Genomic DNA, 20,032 nt, shown 5'->3' with positions numbered 1-20,032 from the left:
GAGGCGACGGCAAGGCGACGACGATATGTAGATTCCTCTCGCGAACGTAGAACGCCGTCAACGGGATATCGCGATGTGATGCGATGTACAGATGCGAAACGTGTTTGCGAAGTTGCACCCGTGTATAATCAAGACCGTTTGGTGCGTTGAACTTAATCAGACCAAACAAGAATTGATGAATTGATGATATGAGCCAACGAGAAGTGAATACCGTTATTAGGTAGGCACTTAGACGTCGTCAATGGGGCTCGAGGCCTTAGTGATGAGGCGCGATCGCGACTGCGCGGCAACTAAAGAGGGATTGATGGACGGATGGATGGGATGCACCGGTTGGTCCAAGCGGTAGTCGGTCGCGATACTCACTCGCGATGTTACCGTTTTAAGGGAAGGATGGGAATGAATAAAAAAAAATAAAACCCTTAAAATATTAAAGCAGCGAATCGATGAGCAGCAGCTTGCACTTAGGAGGGAAAATAAGGCAAGACAAAAAAATTAATGCGCGAAAGAGAGAAAGGTACTTGGGTACTTCTCGTCGCGTGGTGCGCGTGCGGCGGTGGTGGTGGTGAGGTATGAAATCAATCTCTCTAAATGCGAGGCGGTGTCGGTGATCGGAATAATAGGGAGAGGGGGGGTTGGGGTTGGGCAGAAATGGAAAAATAGGAGGAAGGGTTGTAAAAAAAATCTCAGGAATCAGAGGTCTCTTTTTTTTCTTCGTCGCGAAAATTTCTGGATTGGGGCCACTTTCCTATTTGTAGAACGCGCTTTCCCGGCCTGCGAAATCACGGTTCGCCATCACTGGGGAGTTACGACAAGGATCACAATGGGGACGCACCTACTGTGGTTCTAACAAACGTCCCAGTAGCAAATCACGGCATCGGGATATCGAGACGTGGGTCCCTTTGAGACAAGGATCAGGGTGCACTTCCTAAGAGTGATCAAGTACACGCAACATGCATGTGTGAACACAGCATTGTGCAAAGTAGAAATACACACAATAACAAATAAATGGTCAATTGAAAAATAATAGCGAGGGAACGAAGGAATTGAAAAACTGCTACCTACCACGGTGCAATCAATTGATGACCCTCTTTGTGCATATAAACTTCCTATTATAAATTTCGACAGTAAATCAATAACGTCAAAACGAAGATCGAAAACGGTTGAGAATGGTTAACAAAAGATAGAATCTTATGTCGTTAGGTTTGATAGCTGTTTTGGCCGCCGTTGAAAAATTTTGTTCGTTTCTGCTGGAGGAACAAGCAAAAGAACGACCCGATGCTCGAAGATTTTTGACAAGAAATAATGTTTGACGGGGCTAGATTCGGAGAGCCAATCAAAAGTTGAGCGCAATGATGACTCTCCGGCGACTACCCAATAGTAACGCGTAATGCTTGGAGACCCCTGCAAATTTGAAATGATGGGGGCCACCGGCCGTCTCTTTTTTTCGATAATTGTCGTACCCGGGGGCGTGTAACTATAGGGAACGATTGCTTGTTGACTCATCAAGGGAAAAATTCGGGTTTGGCCACCACCCGCCACTTAATCCGTGATAAATCGTCACATGATCCCGAAAAGGGGGCTGATGTTAGAATGTCGTTGTCAAAGGTCGTCTTTGTTCGCTTCAAGAAGACGTATTACAGCCTGAAGAAACGTGTTGGACCCTTGGAGAATCGTCATAGACTTCGACTATATCAGATATGTGGTAAAAATAAGGCACTCACTCATTTAGTCCATGCGAGGGGTTGAGAACTCGACGGTTGTGTCATTCAATTGTAAAGTGCTGAATCGGTCTGAACAGAAAAAAAAGTTGCGGTGGAGGAGAAATATTGTAATCAAGACCCATTCAATCCGAAAAAAGTAGTGGCAGGGCAAATGGGTTTTGACTTGGGGGTGGGTAAGCTACGGCCGAATATGTACCAGTACTTAGGTACATCGTCTTCTTAAGCCTAGACCACCTTCCGGCCTCACTTGGATCATTTAAGCAATGGCCCGCACATAAGCTTCGGAAACGGGAATACTAACCGCCTATCGAAGTAGAAAATGGGTCTAGATCGATAATGTTATCGGAGAGCAAAAAAAAAAGTACGGGTACCTTTAGTTTCTTAACATCTTGATTGATCGCGCAAAGTATAATATTCACAAATCTTGCGCCTTCACCCCTCATAACCCGGGATGCCTGTGTTTGGGTTATAATTTTACAAATCCAAACCTTTTAACACAGTCACCCTCCTCAATCTTTTTTTTTCTCAATCACTAGGAGCAAAATGTCGACCAAACGAAAACCCTCGAGCAAGATTGTTCACCCAGTTGTTAAGCAAAGCGCAAAGAAGCCTTTGAAAGCTACAATAAACGAGTCCGAGACAGCTGTCTCTGCCCCAGAAATCACAAAGGAAAGCGAGGCTATAGACGAGAAAGTAATAGAGATTTCGAGCGACTCTGGTAGCAGCGAATACGAGGTCACAGACAATGAGCAGAGTGAGGGTGAGCCTACGAAGCCAGGCAGTAAGACTAGACCCGGGACAGAAGTATCCCAAAGTCAAATAATAGCAAACAAACCCACACAATCGCAACAAGAGAACAACGAAGATGTCGATGTTGATATGCCTTCGCCCAATTTACCAACGGACGGCGAGTCTGACCAAGAACCCGCCCAACCTACATTCGGCGAACTCGCCCGCGCAAACGACACCATTGAAGTCCCAGCTGCGATATCTGCACAATCCAACACTCTCGTCACTCCAGGGCGGTCCTTAGTACCACCCAGCATCTCATCTCTTGGGACTGTTCTAACCCAAGCTCTTCGCACCGACGATTCAGACCTTCTAGAGTCTTGTCTTCACACCACCGATCTCACTACCGTCCGAAATACCATTCAAAGATTAGACTCTAGTCTCGCAGGAACACTACTTACCAAACTCGCTACGAGAATGCACAGGCGCCCAGGACGAGCAGGTAGTCTCATGACTTGGGTACAATGGACATTAATTGCACATGGAGGTGCACTGGCAACCCAACCTGGATTGTCGAAGAAGTTAAGCGAGCTTCATCGAGTATTAGAAGAACGATCAAGAGGTCTCAATTCTCTTCTAGCCCTCAAGGGTAAGCTTGACTTACTTGAGGCACAAATGGAACTACGCCGAAGCATGCAACGAAACAGGGACATTGATGAAGATGAAGACGAAGAAGATGTCGTCTATGTGGAAGGGGAAGATAGCGACGGTGAGATGGTGAACGGAAATATGGACTTGGATGACGAAGACGACGAGCTACCTGTCACAAATGGTGTGGTCGAAGATGATTCAGAAGACGACGAAGAACCGAGTGAAGACGAGGATGATGACGACGAGCTAGAAGGTCAAGAAGACTTGGACGAAAATGACGTAAATCACGAAGACCTTGAATCAGAAGAGGAGGATAGTGAAGCTGAGGTGGCGGAACCCCAACGGCCGGTGAAAAGGTCAAGAACTAAGAGGAGGTGAAACTCTCACGAGACAACGTTGAGAAGGCATTTCTAGTACATCCTATGCGATACCCGCTGTCCCTCGAATCGCACGTCACAATACCAAGCTGGGTTTATGCCTCCGGAGAATACCTCCAGGTACGGGTTGATGTGACAGATTCTACGAGGTATTATGTATAAAAGGTTTGGTTTAATAAGACCTAATTACCAAAGGTCTATATAGATAACTTTTGCTCATGCGCTCCAGCATATACCAATGTGTTTGTTGCCATATTCGAATAACGTACCTACCTACGTGCACAGCACGTATATCCATACGAGTCGTATAAATCGTACACATATTAATTTGTACCTAAGTATCTAAATTATTATGTAAGTACGCTATCTTATGTAATCCGCATATGTAAGCATATGCCATATTCACACTATCGATAAGATTATCTAGCTTGTGCACCCGACATAATTCTACAATACATTCATTCATTCGATCGCGTCTTCTCTCTATCTCTCCTGTCTCCCTATCTATTTCGCGTCAGGAATTCGGCTGAATCTGGGAGAAGCATTACATCGGCTCATTTTTTTGTTTATTTAGTCACTCGTTTGGATTGAAACCGGCGTTGGATTTTATCATTAATGAGCTCATCAAATTCCTCCATTCCTTCTCTACTTCAATACACCCAACGTCACAATGGTGGAATGTCCGGTTTGCGGTAAGCAAGTCCAAGGATTGAAGATCAACGATCACCTCGATTCAGGATGCCAGACTTTTGTAATTGATCCTTCATCCATATCATCGTCTCCGAATATGCCTCCTACCCAAGGAAATGGTACCACATCGTCACAAAAACGGCCAGCGTCGAGCTTTTTCTCAACCCCTTCAGCCAAGCGACAACCGACGACCGCGAAAGTTCTTACGCCCATAATCAACGGTACGACGACAGGGACGCCCAAATTAAATGGAGGTCAGAAACGTTCTTTCGAGGAGGGACCAGGAGAAAATTCGCCAATTCGCGATGCGAACGGCAAGACAGAAGATGTAGTCCCTGCAGAGACGGGACCTATAGTGAAGAGGACCAAAATGAGTAAAGCAGCACCACTCGCCGAGCGAATGCGACCTCGGAATTTCGACGATGTATTTGGCCAAGATTTAGTCGGTCCCCACGGTGTCCTACGATCGCTAATCGAATCGGATCGAGTGCCGTCCATGATTCTCTGGGGCGCATCGGGTACAGGCAAGACTACGATCGCACGATGTATAGCAAATATGGTCGGTTCTCGGTTTATTGAGATGAATGCGACAAGTTCGGGTGTGGCGGAATGCAAGAAGATATTTAGCGAGGCGGCCCACGAATCACAATTGACCGGCCGAAAAACGATAATATTTTGCGACGAGATTCACCGTTTCTCAAAATCGCAACAGGACGTATTCCTAAAGCCCGTCGAAGCAGGCACGATTACACTAATCGGTGCGACAACTGAGAACCCAAGCTTCAAGGTTGTCAATGCGCTGTTGTCAAGGTGTCGAACTTTCACCCTACAGAAACTAACTACGACCGATGTCCAGCGTGTTCTGTCTCGGGCATTACAGGCAGAGCTTGCCACTACTTCAACACCACAATCCCCCCTCCTCGATGAAGAATTAATGAGTTACCTCGCCAATTTTGCCGATGGTGACGCACGAACAGCACTTAATCTACTAGAACTTGCCATGTCTTTAGTGAATAAAGAAGGCATGACGAAAGAAACAATGAAGGCTTCTTTAACGAAAACATTAGTATATGATCGGGCGGGCGACCAACATTACGATACGATTTCAGCTTTCCATAAGTCAGTCCGCGGTTCGGATGCAGACGCTGCATTATATTACCTAGCTCGGATGCTCCAATCTGGAGAAGATCCCCTCTTCATCGCCCGACGAATGGTCGTAATAGCGTCCGAAGATGTCGGCCTAGCGGATAGCTCTCTCCTCAGTTTAGCGACCTCAACTTTTACCGCTACGCAACAGATCGGAATGCCAGAAGCCCGAATACCCTTAGCCCACTGCGCAGTAGCGCTTTCACTTGCACCAAAGAGCACACGTGCCTACAGAGGGTTGAATAATGCCTTTGCGGCCCTAAAGGAGCCAGGTGTGGCCGCCTTACCAGTACCTATTCACCTACGAAACGCGCCGACGAGGTTGATGCGAGAGCTTAGGTATGGACGAGAGTATAAATACAACCCCAATTACAAAGACGGCAAAGTGAAGCAGGATTACCTCCCAGATGCGTTACTTGGCCGATCATTTTTAGAGGACCGAGATTTGGGTACCGAGGTTGACCCAGATTTAGTTATGGAGGATGCTTGATACCCAAGATAGCAGGAACAGGAATTGTATAGCGGTTTATTTTCGATATTCGGAACTAGATGCCGCCAGAATGCACCACGATAGCTGTATACGTCGCGGATTAGCAAGCAGGATAGCTTTGCACGCGATGCTAGGCCAGGATGAATACCTAGGTATTATAACCCCCAACGAGGAGGTCATTGGTCCATGTAATACGATATTACCAGCTAATAGTTACCAATACTCGCATACGACGAGTTTAGATCGCGCAGGTAGATTTTCAAAATAAGAAATAGTAGCTTCGCGGCCATCTTGTCTCCCAAGGTGGCACGAGAGTTCGCATGAAGTAGGTTAAGCAATTACATAAGGCACTCCCCCGGAGCCAAGTAGCAATTAGGTTCAGTCCAACCAAACTCCATCGCCCAAGCATCAACTTTCCAGTGCAGTTCTAGTGGTGGTTGAAGTTCGTCGCCAAGCTTCCTCTGAATGATTATTGGCCAAAACATTAATGAGACATCCAAATTTGGCAATTCCATATTATGGGCCTGTGTAGCCTAAGTTAGGCGTTGTCTGACGCCTGTAGAAGCATCGTAGAGGCACCGCTAAAGGTGCATACCGTAGAGTCAGTGGGAGATTCGCTTCAGTTTCAGCAAGTATTGACTCGGTTCTTTGGTTAAATCTTTCTCTCATTTCATCCAAAATAAACTGGGAAATCAAGGTCAAGCCAGCTCAAGCTAGAGCCTTCAAGCTACTTTGGGAACTTCATAAATCATGAAATACGCCCCGTACTCCCCTTTACCACCATACTGCGAGTCATCCTGGATTACTCGGTCGACTTCCTTAAATCCAAGTCTCTCGTAGACTCCTCGGCCAGCTTTGTAGGACATTACAAAAATGGGCACACCAATCTTTTCGGCATGCCTGATCCCACTCTCGACGAGAGCAGTGGCTATTCCTTTTCCTTTATTTTCGGGGTGAACAGCTAGATAATCCAGCTCTGAATACCAGTCAGCAAACTATTCTAACATCTTATCAAGAGTTAAGTTATCTCTACTCACTAATGTAAGGCCGTTCTGCTAGTATGCGATCCATCACGACGTCGTTCTTATCATCAATCCCACTCATATCCCGTCTCCCGCCCCACCAAGCCGACTTAGCTAGCTCTTCGAACTGTCTTTTTTCTTCATCGGTAACTTCAGGTGTCTGCGCCTCGGGCCACTCAGGGCCTCCATCTTTCGCATTGAAGTGGCTAGGCGGGAGTATCCAACGAGCGTAGCCGACGAGAGCACCAGTATTAGGATCCACGGCCTTTTGGTGACGCTTCTCTTCACGATCATTTGTGAGCATGCGCGGATAGCGCTTTGCGACTTGTTCAATTAAGAACTCCCGTGTGATATCCTTTGGCCAGAGCAAAATCCACGTCGGATCATCCCAGAAAGCACTCATATTATTGCGCGATAAGGCCGCGGCGTCCGCCACGGTACAGCCCTCAATCTTCCAGGTCGCCATAACTATCTTTTAGTCACTAAATGTACCTGGACACACTATTAGAGCACTATGGTTCTTCAACGCCAATATCTCGCCACGATAATATTAGAATTTCGGTCAACCATAAAATGAGTAGATGTGGATGGTGTTCCTCTTTAAATACAAGAACACGGTGTTTTCAAGATCAATTATCGAGTTTACTAATTGGGAAGAGGTGTTGGGTGGTAGCCGCATAAAACACCCTTTTTAGTCAATCTAGCACAACCCTTGAAAGCACCTCATCGACCGCCCGGAGGCTTATGTCATATGAAGCTGTGCGGTATAGCGGTTAGTTATAAGTCTCGATATCTAGCCGTATTACACCTCCCTAGTAAGCAAACTTCGGCTTCACTCCTATGGAACTCCTTTGTTCGCAAATCTTAACAAAATATGAAAAAGGCAAACTCAGCTCAATTATTATTTTTACCCATATGGCCATCTCAACTCATGACACTCGTCCAATCCAGTAAACATGTTGTTTATCAAGTGGGAACACGTCGCCAGTAAGTCCGCGGAAACACAGCATATTTAACCCAGCTTATATATCTGGTCATCATATTGATGGAAATGGCCCTTTCCCATTCGTTAAACTTGAATCGCCGAGATATACGATCAATTCATCCGCATTCGGTAACATATAACTATAGGTTAGCTATATTAGGCATTGGATTTCATCTTTCTCGCCTGTATTTTCTTTTCAGGGGCAGCTGAGTACGCACGGTTAGTCAGCACCATGCAGCGCGCCCTTCTGTAAAAGAGTCATAAAAGATACTGCATTTTTGACAACGACAAAACGACGAAATCAAGAATATCTGTCACTTCATTACAGATACAAGAGAGAAACAATGCTTATTAAAATAGTTCTCGAATTATCAAGTCGTAGAAACTAGAAAGGTTATATAAAGCCAGATCCAAGCACTCAGGAATCACCAACATCCCACTCCACAACACCTACCCCAAAGTTACAGAACCCCCCTTCTATAAAAACCCCCTTAAACACCTCCCTAAATACCATACCTAGGTACTGGAATCCAACACAATGTCAGAGGCCATGAAAGCAATAACGATCCCCACCTTCGGCGGCCCGGAAGTCCTCTCCTACACAACCGTCCCCAAGTCCACCCCCATCCTAGGCGAAGCACTAATCCACGTCCGCGCCTTCGGCGTCAACCACGCCGAGATGCACATGCGCAAGGGTGAATGGGACGAATGGAACCCCATTACAGGTCTCGAATGCGTCGGTATCGTTGAAACTTGTCCTGGGGGCGAGTTCCCCGTCGGTGCTAAGGTAGCGGGGGTGATGGGAGGATTGGGTAGAAGTCGACCAGGGAGTTACGGTGAATTTGTTACTGTGCCGGTTGAGAATGTTATTTTAATTGAGGATACAAAATTGCCTTGGGAGGAGCTTGCTGCGTTGCCTGAGGTGTATTGTACGGCGTGGTCGTGCTTATTCACTGTTCTGGATTTACAGCGGGGAGAGACGCTACTGATCCGTGGTGCGACGAGTACGATTGGCCAGGCTGCGCTGAATTTAGCTGCTGATGCCAGTGCTTTAGTTACGGCGACTACGCGGCGAGAAGAAAGGCTTGAGTGGCTCCGAGGTATGGGTGCTACGGACGCTGTTCTTGAACAGTCTGGCCTCGATCAGCAGCTTCAGACCCGGCGCTTCGATAAGACGTTGAATCTTGTGGGAAATCGTGTTCTACTGGAGTCTATCCGACTGACCCGTACAGGAGGACGCATGCTGCAAGCTGGCTGGTTAGGTGGACTGGCGCCGGTGGAGGATTTTAATCCTATGGTGCAGATGGAATCTGGTGTTCATTTCAGTTTGTTCCATAGTAAAGTCCTCGGTACACCTGATTTTCCCTTATCAGCTATCCCGCTGCAGGATATCGTGCGGAAGATTGAGAATGGAGTATGGGATGCGAAGCCTGCAAAGGTATTTGAGTACGGGGATATTCATAGTGCACATAAGATGTTGGATTCGCATGATGCTGGTGGTAAAATTGTTGTTAAGCATTGATGGGAATGAGTTACCCGTAGCGAAGCTCATAACAATAACTCACTTGTAGATACCTAGGTATATGTACTCGAAAAAATAAACCAAGAATCCTTACCGTATATTCTCGAAGTCCTTAATCCGCCGGTATATACACAAATGTGTCATACGTTGTCTTTAAGCTTAGGGGGTCCGGTATATTCGTAGTGATAATACCTGGGTACCAACCTAGGCCTAGACATTACCGCCTTTCAGCGAGTTGTGGGCGCTAACTTCACCTTCACCACCATCCCATCAACTGGCTTAGCAGTGATCGCAATCGTCTAAAAAACCGTCAGAGGGGAAAAATATATTGGCAGCGCAGAATTTTCGGTACTTACTGAATACATTTCCGACTTTACCTTGAATTGACCATTATCATCAATTATCGGCTTACCATCTTTGCCTAACTCGGTTTCACCGCAACCAACTTTAGTGAACTCGAACCGACCCGCCAGTAAAGCAATGATGATGCGCGCCTCAATAACCGCCAATTCTTGCCCAATACAATTTCTCGGACCTCTTTCAAACGGTCTGTATGCACTAGCCGGAACACCCTCAGATTGAAGCCAACGCTCCGGCACAAAGGCATCTGCAGTGTCCCCAAACACAGCCGGGTCACGACCAATAATAGTATGATTCAAATATAGCCATACACCACTGAGATCATATTCACCCTGCGAAGTAGTCACAATCAGTCCTGATTTAGCCTTCGCTAAGCGAATAGAACCCGCTGGGGGATATAATCTAAGGACTTCTTTTAGAACCGCGGAGATATAAGTCATGCGATGCACAATCTCATCACCTCCCGGAGCTAGGAGTTTCTCGCGAACAATAGCAGGGTCGTGAGCAGCTCCGGGGCCGAAGAGTTGGTCTAGTTCATCGCGTACTGCTTTCAGAGCATGGGGAGTTCGAGAGAGTTCGTAGACACTCCAGAGGATAGCACTACTTGTCGTATCGTGGCCAGCAAATAGGAAAGTTTTTAACTGATCACACGTTTCTTCCAAAATTTCGGGCGTAAGTGTGTTAATATCTTGTAAACTGAGCGCCAAGACGGTTCGGGATCTATTCCGCGATTTACCAGGGTTCGATTTAGCATTCATCTCGCCGAAATTGCGTCGCACGATAGCTCTTAATTCCTCCGAGATGCGATTTCCAAGTTTGCGGCGTTTGAGGTGAACTCGAGGTATTAACCACCATGGTAATGAGAGCTTATCGTCCGCATATGCTATGGATTGGCTGTTAGTACTTGCCCCCCCTAGATAATTACCTACTAATGTAGGGACTTACTCCTGATTAGTTCCTTGTACATGCGCACGAGCTGGCCCTGCTGGGTCGGGTCTGGGTGCTGAGCACCCATATCTTCATTCATGGCCACGGCACCAATAATGTCAAATGTTAAATTTGTCGTGGCTTGCTCGAGTGCGAACGCCTCCCCTGTAGCGACAGATCGATCAATGGCTTCTAGATAAAGCATAGATTTTTCCACGATAACCGGCAAGAGCGTCATCAAATGCTGGGGAGCAAAGCCTGGGTTGAATCTTTTACGGATTGCCTTCCATTCCTCGTTCTGAGTCCTGCATTAGTTTCGCCAGCAAATGGTTGTTATTAGATTATATGCCTACTTGCTTGTTCAAGATAGAATTTGGCCCAATCAAGTTGACTAAATTGGTCGTTGATGGAGACTTCGGCACACTATACTGAAACTCCTTCGAAGGCTTCGATACTTGCTCGGCAACCTCATGACTTGCGATTATTACCATAGGTGGGACAATGGGCCAATTGTCCACCACCATGATCGGCGGCTGCCCTAATGCTTGACGCATCTGGGCAAAAATTGCATCTGAATTTCACCGTTACTAACCAAGCTTTGATAATCATCATCTTGCCATGGATACCCACCTGGATGACGATCCGCTGCACCTTGTTTGGAAAATTTGTCAAAAATAGCGAGATGTCCCCAAAGGAGAGAGGGAGGGTGCTGAGGGATGTGGGCATTCTGCTTGAACCGCTTATAGTGCAATTTACTATAGAAGTAAGTCACAACGACGAGCAGGAAAGCCACCACGAACCCCTGAATGGGACTCGTCAAAAAGGTTGCCATATTGTATTATTCCATTTCCAAGTCGGACTCCGCTAATAGGAAAGGAATTAGAACACGAAATGTCATGGACTGGATCGTTAGAGATACTCTAGAAGGTAGAAGGAATAATTGAATTGCCTAGGTGTGTTGGTATATACCACGACAAGTCAAGGGATAGAAAACCCAGCCCCTCCGAACAATACCAAGATAAAGGGATACGTAGCTATTCCATAGCGATGTAGTGCTGCGCCCCCAACAGCGTAACGTATCCTGGCTAGGCCATTTCTAATCATCATATCCCCTCTAAAAGACCGAAACAGGGATGCTTTTAGCGCTATTGAACAACAGCAAGGATTGAGCGAATCGGACAATGGAGATATGCTCGGCTTTATAGAGCATCTATTAATTCCATCCCTACCTAGGTAGTTAGGGTTATACAAATACAAGCGTTAAGTATTTGTGTATGTATACTCCATTGACTATGGCTTCATGTTGCTAGCGCAAGTTATTAATAAATATATCAACGATTGAAATGGAAGGTGAAAAGTTAAGGGGGTTTATCATTGGGTATGTCCCTGATTACTTATGTACCTAGGTTGGGCTAATTTTTAGGGGTCTAGTGTGCTATAAGTATACCGTCTAGTGCTAGAGAACAGCGACTCACCAGCCTACTACTTAGGTAGGTAGCTTATCAGCTAGCAATGCATTCTAGGTCGAATATATGAAATGGTTTAAATTAGTAGTGTCAAAGGAGGGAAAGAAGTTGGTATTTTTTTGTGATTATACATTTGAATCAACCAAACGAATGAACTGTGAATACCTAACAGCCAGCACCAATCTCCAATCCCCAAGAGAGAAAACTCAACAATAAACCCAATCCCAATATGTCTAGGCAAAATGATTGATACCCCAGTACAGAGACCAGCACGAGACACCCAAAGAGCTAAAAATCAATCAACGTTGTGAACGGGAGAATCGAAAAGAGAAACTCTAGAACGAGCCAATGAGGAAAGCAGGGCGGCGGCAATCTTGCTTGAGAACTAAATGCGTGCGATTGCCTACCGAAGCCCCTGATCTTGATCCATCCACCGCTGGCACGTAGTCTGACACGGCGCCTTAGATCACTATCTCCTATCCACATCGACTCGAACCAGACCATGAAGTCATCTACTTAACAGCAGACCATCTTTCCAGTATAGTGTCGAACCAATACTTCATGGGCGCGATTAATTCGGCCGACAGACACGAACATGCAGATTTGAATCCGCTATAGAATAAAAGCACATGCTGCAAACATCGCACAAGCCTTTGAAATTCCGGACCTTTGAAATTCCGGAGGTCGTTGCGAAATTTCAGCAATGCCTGTGGATCGGCCGGGTGCACCTGTGATAAATACCCTATAAGGCCACTCCCAGCCACGTACCCCTTGGCACCGACTCGCTCACATCCGGACACAGGACACGGGAATGGTGTAACCTTGTGAACGTCTCTCAGATGGGCGCTGTAATCCGACTGCTTTGGAAATGGCGCTCGTAAACCCCGAGACGCTTCGTCCCTAAGAGAGTCGCATTCAGGATACGGACAGCGCTGCCGGAGTACCTTCCATGATATTGCTTGTCTGGTTTTAGGACAGACCTCCTCGATTTCCTCGGGGCTGAATTTGTGATACCCACCAAGATGCTGAACAAGATGATCGCGTCGGGTAAAACTATGGTTGCCACGATAAGCCTTACAATATTTGCAAGGAAACAAATTACCGCCCTTGCAGAATGATGCGCAATGACGAGTCAAACTGTCGATTCGTGAAAATGTCTTGCCACATGAACATCCGAACGGTTGATGCCTTTGCTCGGAGGCGTGATAATCAAGTTTATAGCGCTGCTCGAACGGCTCACGGCATTCTGCACATATGTATGTAGAAGGTCCCCGAACTTTATAATTGCCAGGCGTATGTAGGCCATTGTATTGGTTCTCAAGCCCCATATTAAAGTTGACTTGGGGTACCTGGGTAGTCGAATCCCCATAATTATTACATTGGGTCACGACTGTGTGAGTGGGTCTGGAAAATCTGCTGAACGCACACACCCTTTTTGTTAGCGTGTATAAAAAAAAAAAACCTTACCGTTCCAAAGGGCGGTCAAATGGCAGCGATGCGTCGGTAGAGCCCTGGTCTTGGCCAATCGAAAGCGTGTTGCACGTGTCGTCAGAGTAGATGGTATCCTCATTGTCACCCAAAACTAGGTTCGGGTCGAAGCCATACTCATCAGCACCTACGAAGGGTCTGAATTCAGAGTAATGCTCGTCGTCAACGCAGAGGTTGGAGTTGTAGTTATTCACGACGTTACAATTAAAATCGGAATCCGACAAGCCCACATCAGTTCCTAGGAGGTCAGGGAGGTCAGAGCAGTCGTAATTTGACATCTTCAAAGCGGCTCTCTGGTTTGGCTATCAAGTTATTCAGGGTTGAGATGAGCAATGCGAGAAAAGTCTAGACGAATAGGTTAGAGAGCGATGGTATATTTTCTTGTGAGTTCTTTTGGGTGGTATGTAGATGTGTAAATGGATAGAATATTCAGGTAATGTTGTAGGATTCAAGGTAGTGAGTTGGATTAACACACTAATCCTCTGCAGAATAGGGTCGAATCAGGGCTCAGGTTACACAACATAATACCAAAGTACCTAAGTGCCAGGCACTTAGGTACCTGTGTATCTCGCTGAGTGTGACGTGTTGGCTCAAATTTAATAGCATTCTAAGAAACTATTCGCTTCGCTCTAAGAACGTACAGGTTAGCTACAGAGGCTGGAAGCTTTGATCGGCTAGCCACACCACAACGTAGACTTGATAAATATACAAGCAACCGTCACTCTTAACGTCGTAGTTGCAAATCTGGAACTTCAATTCCTGGACCACCTGGAGCAGTACTTCATAAGCCAGCTGTATTTAGCTCACCTACAATATCTACTTGCCTGGATAGGTAGGTATCTAAACTATCCGGGACAATAATATTATATAAATCAACCTCTATCATTCCTCGAGACAGTGGATCGTTCGGGACGCTTTCTCCAGCAGGTGGGCTCCATGCTGGCAGGGGACGGCCGATGGCTAATCCTCGCCGTTCTAGCGCCACCGCGCTTGGGCACGATACGGAAGTTCTCGCGACGCTACCAAGAGTGGCCGCAAGAATTATACAAGCGACGACGGTACCACGAATGTCGCCTAACCTAGACCTTGGAAGTATCTAGATATGACTATGTATCGTGATACCTATGTTATCGGCTGGGGAACTACAACGCATTCTTAGACGGGTACAATTTCTGCGTTAGAGGGCTTGAACTGGTGATGTTAAAGGAGGGAAAGAAGTTGGTTTTTTTTTCGGTTCTTCGTAACTGCATACATTTAAATCAACCAAACGAATGTCTGCGACGTAAATCAAACCATCGGATCAAACCATACCCTGTCCCTAACAGAGGAAAATACAAGCATATCTGATATCGTTGTGTTCAGACGTAATGTTTCGCACCCCAACAATGGGGACAACCCCACAAAGTATCCTCGAAGCTAAGAGTCCATTCGACAAAATGGTGAGTTGAAATAAACAAGACCAAATAAACGGCGAAGAGAATATAGAAGGATTATGTTAGACGTGAACTGCTTGCTCTGCCGAATATCGTCTCTCAGATGTCGGCTTCTTGTAAGCCTGTCTGGTGGGCCTGGCCTCGATGGAAAATGCGAACGTGAAGATTGAATTCTGCTAGAGGCATATCATTCCTACCACAAGTAGGGCAAGAGCGATGTGTGTGCTGAAGTTCTTCGCGGAGTCTTGCCAGAGACTGCGTATCCTCTGAGTGTTGTTGAATCAAGTGCTTCTCAAGACCTTTCCCGGAGATGTACCCTTTAGGACCGGTTCGTTCACATTCAGATACGGGGCATGGGAATGGTGTGACTTTGTGGAAATCCTTTAGGTGCTTGCTGTATTCCGACGGCTTCTGAAAAGGGTTTTGGAGAAATGTTAATTCCTCATCTCTGTGGAGTTCGCAATAGGGATATGGGCAACAACCCTGGAATGTGCCTCCACGCCTTTCTCTTGGTGATGCTTTTCTGACCTCCTCTTGGTCGAATTTATGATACCCACGAAGGTGTTGAACAAGATGATCGCGTCGGCGGAAGCTGTGACTGCCACGATGATTTTTGCAAAATCTACAAGGAAAATCTTGGTTATCCTTGCCGAAGTAGGAACAATGGCGATCCAGTGCATCGGTACGTGCAAATAGTGCTTCGCATGAACACTGGCAGCATCTATGTTGTTTGGTTTCGGCATGTTTGTTCAGTTCTTGCCGAGTTCCGAACTCCTTATTGCATTCAACACATGCGAATGGGGGGAGCATCTGAATGGGGTAGTGGTCGGATGCATGTGGGCTGTGCTGCTTATTCTTGAGGCTCCTGGAATTTTCGGGCGCTTGTGCAGTCATAGGATGGTACTCAAAGCGACCCTGAGCAGTAGCGGGATTAACAGTCGTCCTTCACCCTTTTTGTTAGCAAGTGTTAAAAAAAAAACCCCTCACGGTTCCACAGTGGCTACAGTAGCAACAGGCGGCAGCGATTGGTTGAAGTCGACGACGGAAGGCTGCGGCTCTTGGCCAATGGGGTAGGTACTATCCAGGGCGCTGAAGTCGAATGTATACTCGTTAGGGGCCGAAAAGGCGTCGAAGTCGAACGTCCCAAGGTAGTCCGACATCCTGGAAGGGCTGTCTGAGTTGAAGCGGCGAGGGATTTTGGCGGTGACTAAGGCTTGCTGTACGGATAATTCAGTGTAGAAAGGTGGGAAAGCAAGCAGATACGGTAGATGGGGGATAGTCTCTATTTCTCCCGCAACGGCTGGTAGCAGCCACCGCTTAAAGCAGCGATGTAGAGAGGTACATAATTAATAGGGTGGAAGTCTGTTATGCGAGGCCTTGAAATTCGACTGTGATAGGTCGCCTGCTGCCACGTCGAGTTGCCCGGCTTATTAGACACGACGCAAAATAGGGTGGAATCAAGGATGTGAGATGAGACTGCATGATAGTTACACGACATACAACCAATGATACTTCACTCGAAGTAGAAAGGCGGTCGAGGGATAGGGGCCAACACAAAATGAGAGTAGAAAGGGCAAACTGAGGGCATTGACTTTAAGATACGTAGGGAGGTAGAAGGATTAGTCAAAAAAAGACATGACACAAAAGGTATGCACATTACCTAATCGACCATGGCCATAGCCATAACTATAGTCATAGCTCGTTGTATTCTATCACTCAAATACTAGTAGTATAGTACAACCAAGAGCATGACGGCAAGACTTAGCTTGGCATGATGTAGGTAGTGATCACCGATCACTCCTAACCCTAGCCCCTCTAGCCTCAGCATCCGCATCATTCGCCGCCGCAGCATCAGCCGCGAGCTCAAAACCCATACCCTTCCTCTTTCGGCGGCGTCCACCTGCTCCTCCGACGTTATCTCCGTATTTCTCGTCGAATTTGCGGATCGCTGTTAGCGTCGCCATGTCCTCCGACACGCTAGCTCCAATTTCTTGGAGAGCCTTGTCGAAATGGCGGCCTGCGAGTATTCGTCTCTTCGGGCTGGTTGTATTACTATTATTACTGCTCTCTTCTTGTCCTTCCTTGGTTTGTTGTTCTTCCAACTCTAACTCTTCTTTAACTGCTGCCATTGCCGCGGCTACGCAGACATTCTTCAGGTCTGAACCGGAGTATAGTGGTGTGCGCTTGGCGATATCCTCAATTGATACCGTTGTTTCATCAAGGATTTCGTCCTTTAGGTGTATCCTAAGTATAGCCGCACGGTCTTGCTCTAAGGGCAAGTCGATCAAAAGTTTTCGGGGCAGGCGACGTAATACGGCCTCGTCGAGGTCAAAGGGGCGATTCGTTGCTACCATTATGAATGCCTTTGTCTTGTCCATACCATCCCACTCTCGTAGGAACTGGTTGATAGTCTCGCGCCTTGCACCTAGATCCCTCCTACCCCGCGCGCCTAGTAGCGCGTCTGCCTCATCGATGAAGATGACTAACGGCTCCTTCATTTTAGCAAGTTGAAATAGGGCTCGCACGCTCTTCTCACTTTCACCAACATATTTATTGTTGATACTGGCGCCGCTGATCTCGATCATGTTCGCCCCGCTCTCCTTAGCCACCGCCTTCGCTAGTAGCGTCTTTCCCGTTCCCGGAGGACCGTATAGGAGACACCCTGGAATCCTCTCTGTGGCGAGGACACCATAAGAAAAGGCTTCGGGGCGGATTAAGGAAAGAGTAGTGAGCATCTTGACCGACTCAATTGTCTCCTTCGGCGCATGGACGTCCTTAAATGTAGTGCGGATATCTTCCGCATTTACCAGACCCGACTCGAGTCTCTCTTCGTAATTTTCTTCAGATGGATTAAGCCTGCGCGCGTCGAACATGTCTTGAGGCGCTCTTCGTTCGCTCTTATCTTCGGTATGGCTGGCTTCATGGTGCTTCACTACCGGTTGCTCGAGTTTCTTGGTCATCTCAGCAGCCTTTTCTATTGACTTGATGTCGTATACATCAGTTAGATTCTTGGAATGACCTATCATCGTGGTTACGATACGGTACACTTTAGCGAGCGGTAAAACACCATTAGTCCAAGAGCTGGGTAGTTTTCTAAGGTCTATTTGGCTGAGTCCCATTTCACCGGTAGTCATTACGGTGGCTTCGGACGGAGGTTCGATCATTGATGTTAGTACTCGTACAATATTCCTCTCGTTCTCTTTTATAAAGTCCTTCTTTTCGTACATTTCACGCTGGAGCACTTTCGCCGCCGTTTTTGCCATGAAACCTCGAGCCTTCTGATCGGTATCTAATCGAAGACAAACCATACGTAAGTTTATTAATCGCTCCGTCAAGTCGAGCTCTTTTAAGCCGGTTGTATAGGGCCTCGGTGCAAATTTGCTAGAACATGAACCAATGAGAGCGATTTTTCGACCGTCCGACCAAAGGCCATCGACGAGTTTCCGAATCTTGCCTATTACTGTGGCCCCGCAATCTAATTCGGTATTCATGGCGTTGAAGTCATCAACATGAACGATGATTGGTCTCTGTTCGGTAGACTCGGAATCGGCGGAATGGATGAGTTCCTCTAGAGCCGTGTTGACTTTTAGATCCTCCCAGAGTTCGTCATTCTTCCCTCGGGCTGATCCGTTTAAGAAGTCATCCATCAGGGATATATACCTCTTGTTATCTTTTCTTAGCCTTTCATCGCGCATAACGATTGTATAAGGTGCTCCTATATCTTCTGGATAACCGCCATCTTCATAGGTGGCTCGATGTGGTTTTAATCTCCCATTGATCTCCGCAGCTTTGTAACCCAGTTGTGACATAGCACCGGGTGCCCTCACAGAATCTTGGCCTAGATAACTCCCAACGATTTGTGCAATGTCACTAGCTTTCAGATGTAGAACATCGGCTTCTAACCTAGCAGCGACATGTCGCACAATTTCACGGGATACTGTAAACCCGGAGTAATCAGCCATATTGAAGATGGTGACTGGTCGCCGTAGCTCGGCAAGCTTCACGTTCTTCGGGGCCGGCACTATGAGATCAGCGTTGACAGAGGCTATGATCTCTTCGATTAAGTCCTCCTCAAACCAATTCACAGTAGACTCCCCTAGAGAAGAATCATTTAGCGTAGCGTCTAGTATTTGCTTGACTTGGCTGTGCTGTATCGGCGACTGATCTTTGCCAACAAGAACCTTTCCATAAGTGAGAGCGGCTAGTAGATCGCTACTACTCGATATCGAGTTGTGTTCTAGCAGTTTATCCGCGGCCTCTTCCCCGTAAGCCTCCCGGACCGACAGAACAGCCCTCCAGAGCGCCGCAGCGGCTAGGATATCGCCCTTTTTGTGAAGAGGCTTATGATCCGGATCTTCCGTAAGACTGCCAAGGGCCTCGTTAAGAGTTTCCTCACTCCAAGCCGTCACATCGAATATAGAGGTCATAAGCTCATCCCAAATCCATTCCGGGGATTGGTACAACGTATCCTCCAGCTTGACGCGCGCATCCTTCTCATGAATACAATCCAAACCAACACCGTCTCGTATATCCTCGAACCGAGCAATCGCATTATCAAGAAACGCCTTCGGCACCGGGACCGGGGGCAACTCCTCAGGTTTTCTATTCCGCAGGGTGCGCGACCTCAAGGAACCATTACTCCCAGGTTTCTTCCTCCCCTGACTCTCTCCGTTCGCCGTAGCCGCATTCTCTCCAAATATATTCTCGTCCACATTTTCCCCATTTCCATTCTCTCTATCCGGTTTATTACTTCCATCATTATCATCAGCCGCCGCAGCTCGAACCCTCGCCGAGACGTGGAACAATCGACCGGTCGTCGTCGCCAGAGAAGGCTGTTTCCGAAGACCGAGTGCTGCCGAGCGAAAGGCACGTAGCGACAAAGTATGCATTCGGAGAATTGGCGCTCGGCGTGAGCGGGCGAATGCATGACTTGCGGTCTTGCAAGAAGAAAAGCGGCGGAGGAAATTTTGAAAGTTGACCGACGTCAGAAAAAAATTCCGAATTTCATCGTGGTCCAAGCGTTTT

The 20,032-nt window shown here is 47.0% G+C and overlaps 8 protein-coding genes across 8 annotated transcripts; 3 read left to right on the top strand and 5 right to left on the bottom strand.

The window, feature by feature from the left end:
* Positions 1 to 2,085: 2,085 nt before the first annotated feature.
* F4822DRAFT_403006 (NUC189-domain-containing protein) lies at positions 2,086 to 3,739 on the top strand. Its single transcript, XM_051458082.1, has one exon. It carries the CDS (start codon positions 2,265 to 2,267, stop codon positions 3,477 to 3,479), a length of 1,215 nt encoding a protein of 404 aa, XP_051314285.1. The 5' UTR covers positions 2,086 to 2,264; the 3' UTR covers positions 3,480 to 3,739.
* A 134-nt stretch (positions 3,740 to 3,873) lies between these two features.
* F4822DRAFT_248390 (P-loop containing nucleoside triphosphate hydrolase protein) lies at positions 3,874 to 5,973 on the top strand. The gene has a single exon (XM_051454401.1). It carries the CDS (start codon positions 4,149 to 4,151, stop codon positions 5,802 to 5,804), a length of 1,656 nt encoding a protein of 551 aa, XP_051314284.1. The 5' UTR covers positions 3,874 to 4,148; the 3' UTR covers positions 5,805 to 5,973.
* A 449-nt stretch (positions 5,974 to 6,422) lies between these two features.
* F4822DRAFT_248388 (acyl-CoA N-acyltransferase) lies at positions 6,423 to 7,494 on the bottom strand. Its single transcript, XM_051454400.1, has 2 exons — positions 6,842 to 7,494; positions 6,423 to 6,780 (listed from the first exon to the last, which is right to left on the bottom strand). The coding sequence occupies exons 1-2, from the start codon at positions 7,290 to 7,292 to the stop codon at positions 6,527 to 6,529; spliced, it is 705 nt and encodes a 234-aa protein (XP_051314283.1). The 5' UTR covers positions 7,293 to 7,494; the 3' UTR covers positions 6,423 to 6,526.
* A 524-nt stretch (positions 7,495 to 8,018) lies between these two features.
* F4822DRAFT_248378 (alcohol dehydrogenase zinc-binding domain protein) lies at positions 8,019 to 9,483 on the top strand. Its single transcript, XM_051454399.1, has one exon. The coding sequence runs from the start codon at positions 8,350 to 8,352 to the stop codon at positions 9,331 to 9,333; it is 984 nt and encodes a 327-aa protein (XP_051314282.1). The 5' UTR covers positions 8,019 to 8,349; the 3' UTR covers positions 9,334 to 9,483.
* On the bottom strand, positions 9,447 to 11,685 carry F4822DRAFT_248367 (cytochrome P450). The gene is made up of 5 exons (XM_051454398.1): positions 11,251 to 11,685; positions 10,974 to 11,191; positions 10,639 to 10,918; positions 9,690 to 10,576; positions 9,447 to 9,632 (listed from the first exon to the last, which is right to left on the bottom strand). The coding sequence occupies exons 1-5, from the start codon at positions 11,450 to 11,452 to the stop codon at positions 9,561 to 9,563; spliced, it is 1,659 nt and encodes a 552-aa protein (XP_051314281.1). The 5' UTR covers positions 11,453 to 11,685; the 3' UTR covers positions 9,447 to 9,560.
* Positions 11,686 to 12,144: 459 nt separating this feature from the next.
* F4822DRAFT_403002 (uncharacterized protein) lies at positions 12,145 to 14,027 on the bottom strand. Its single transcript, XM_051458081.1, has one exon. The coding sequence runs from the start codon at positions 13,412 to 13,414 to the stop codon at positions 12,599 to 12,601; it is 816 nt and encodes a 271-aa protein (XP_051314280.1). The 5' UTR covers positions 13,415 to 14,027; the 3' UTR covers positions 12,145 to 12,598.
* Positions 14,028 to 15,106: 1,079 nt separating this feature from the next.
* Positions 15,107 to 16,649, bottom strand: F4822DRAFT_443440 (uncharacterized protein; the record flags this gene model as incomplete). The annotated part of the gene is made up of 2 exons (XM_051463113.1): positions 15,995 to 16,649; positions 15,107 to 15,950 (listed from the first exon to the last, which is right to left on the bottom strand). Exons 1-2 carry the CDS (start codon positions 16,165 to 16,167, stop codon positions 15,107 to 15,109), a joined length of 1,017 nt encoding a protein of 338 aa, XP_051314279.1. The 5' UTR covers positions 16,168 to 16,649.
* Positions 16,650 to 19,982, bottom strand: F4822DRAFT_248342 (AAA-domain-containing protein). Its single transcript, XM_051454397.1, has one exon. It carries the CDS (start codon positions 19,894 to 19,896, stop codon positions 16,795 to 16,797), a length of 3,102 nt encoding a protein of 1,033 aa, XP_051314278.1. The 5' UTR covers positions 19,897 to 19,982; the 3' UTR covers positions 16,650 to 16,794.
* Between the last annotated feature and the right edge of the window lie 50 nt (positions 19,983 to 20,032).

The sequence above is a fragment of the Hypoxylon trugodes genome, assembly GCF_022578975.1.
Source record: "Hypoxylon trugodes strain CBS 135444 unplaced genomic scaffold F4822scaffold_5, whole genome shotgun sequence".
Lineage (NCBI taxonomy): Eukaryota > Fungi > Ascomycota > Sordariomycetes > Xylariales > Hypoxylaceae > Hypoxylon > Hypoxylon trugodes.
The sequence above is the reverse complement of the archived record's forward strand: the minus strand, read 5'-3'. Positions and strand labels throughout refer to the sequence as shown.

What these genes read in the sequence shown, in the direction of transcription:
- F4822DRAFT_248390 (XM_051454401.1), top strand. Translation starts at nt 4,149, where the DNA reads ATGGTGGAATGTCCGGTTTGCGGTAAGCAAGTCCAAGGATTGAAGATC.
- F4822DRAFT_403002 (XM_051458081.1), bottom strand. Translation starts at nt 13,414, where the DNA reads ATGGGGCTTGAGAACCAATACAATGGCCTACATACGCCTGGCAATTAT.
- F4822DRAFT_248367 (XM_051454398.1), bottom strand. Translation starts at nt 11,452, where the DNA reads ATGGCAACCTTTTTGACGAGTCCCATTCAGGGGTTCGTGGTGGCTTTC. An exon ending in TGCAGCGGATCGTCATCCAG is followed by an intron (nt 11,192 to 11,250) that starts GTGGGTATCCAT and finishes GGTGAAATTCAG; the next exon opens with ATGCAATTTTTGCCCAGATG. An exon ending in ATTCTATCTTGAACAAGCAA is followed by an intron (nt 10,919 to 10,973) that starts GTAGGCATATAA and finishes TGCAGGACTCAG; the next exon opens with AACGAGGAATGGAAGGCAAT.
- F4822DRAFT_248378 (XM_051454399.1), top strand. Translation starts at nt 8,350, where the DNA reads ATGTCAGAGGCCATGAAAGCAATAACGATCCCCACCTTCGGCGGCCCG.
- F4822DRAFT_248388 (XM_051454400.1), bottom strand. Translation starts at nt 7,292, where the DNA reads ATGGCGACCTGGAAGATTGAGGGCTGTACCGTGGCGGACGCCGCGGCC. An exon ending in AGCAGAACGGCCTTACATTA is followed by an intron (nt 6,781 to 6,841) that starts GTGAGTAGAGAT and finishes ACTGGTATTCAG; the next exon opens with AGCTGGATTATCTAGCTGTT.
- F4822DRAFT_248342 (XM_051454397.1), bottom strand. Translation starts at nt 19,896, where the DNA reads ATGCATACTTTGTCGCTACGTGCCTTTCGCTCGGCAGCACTCGGTCTT.
- F4822DRAFT_403006 (XM_051458082.1), top strand. Translation starts at nt 2,265, where the DNA reads ATGTCGACCAAACGAAAACCCTCGAGCAAGATTGTTCACCCAGTTGTT.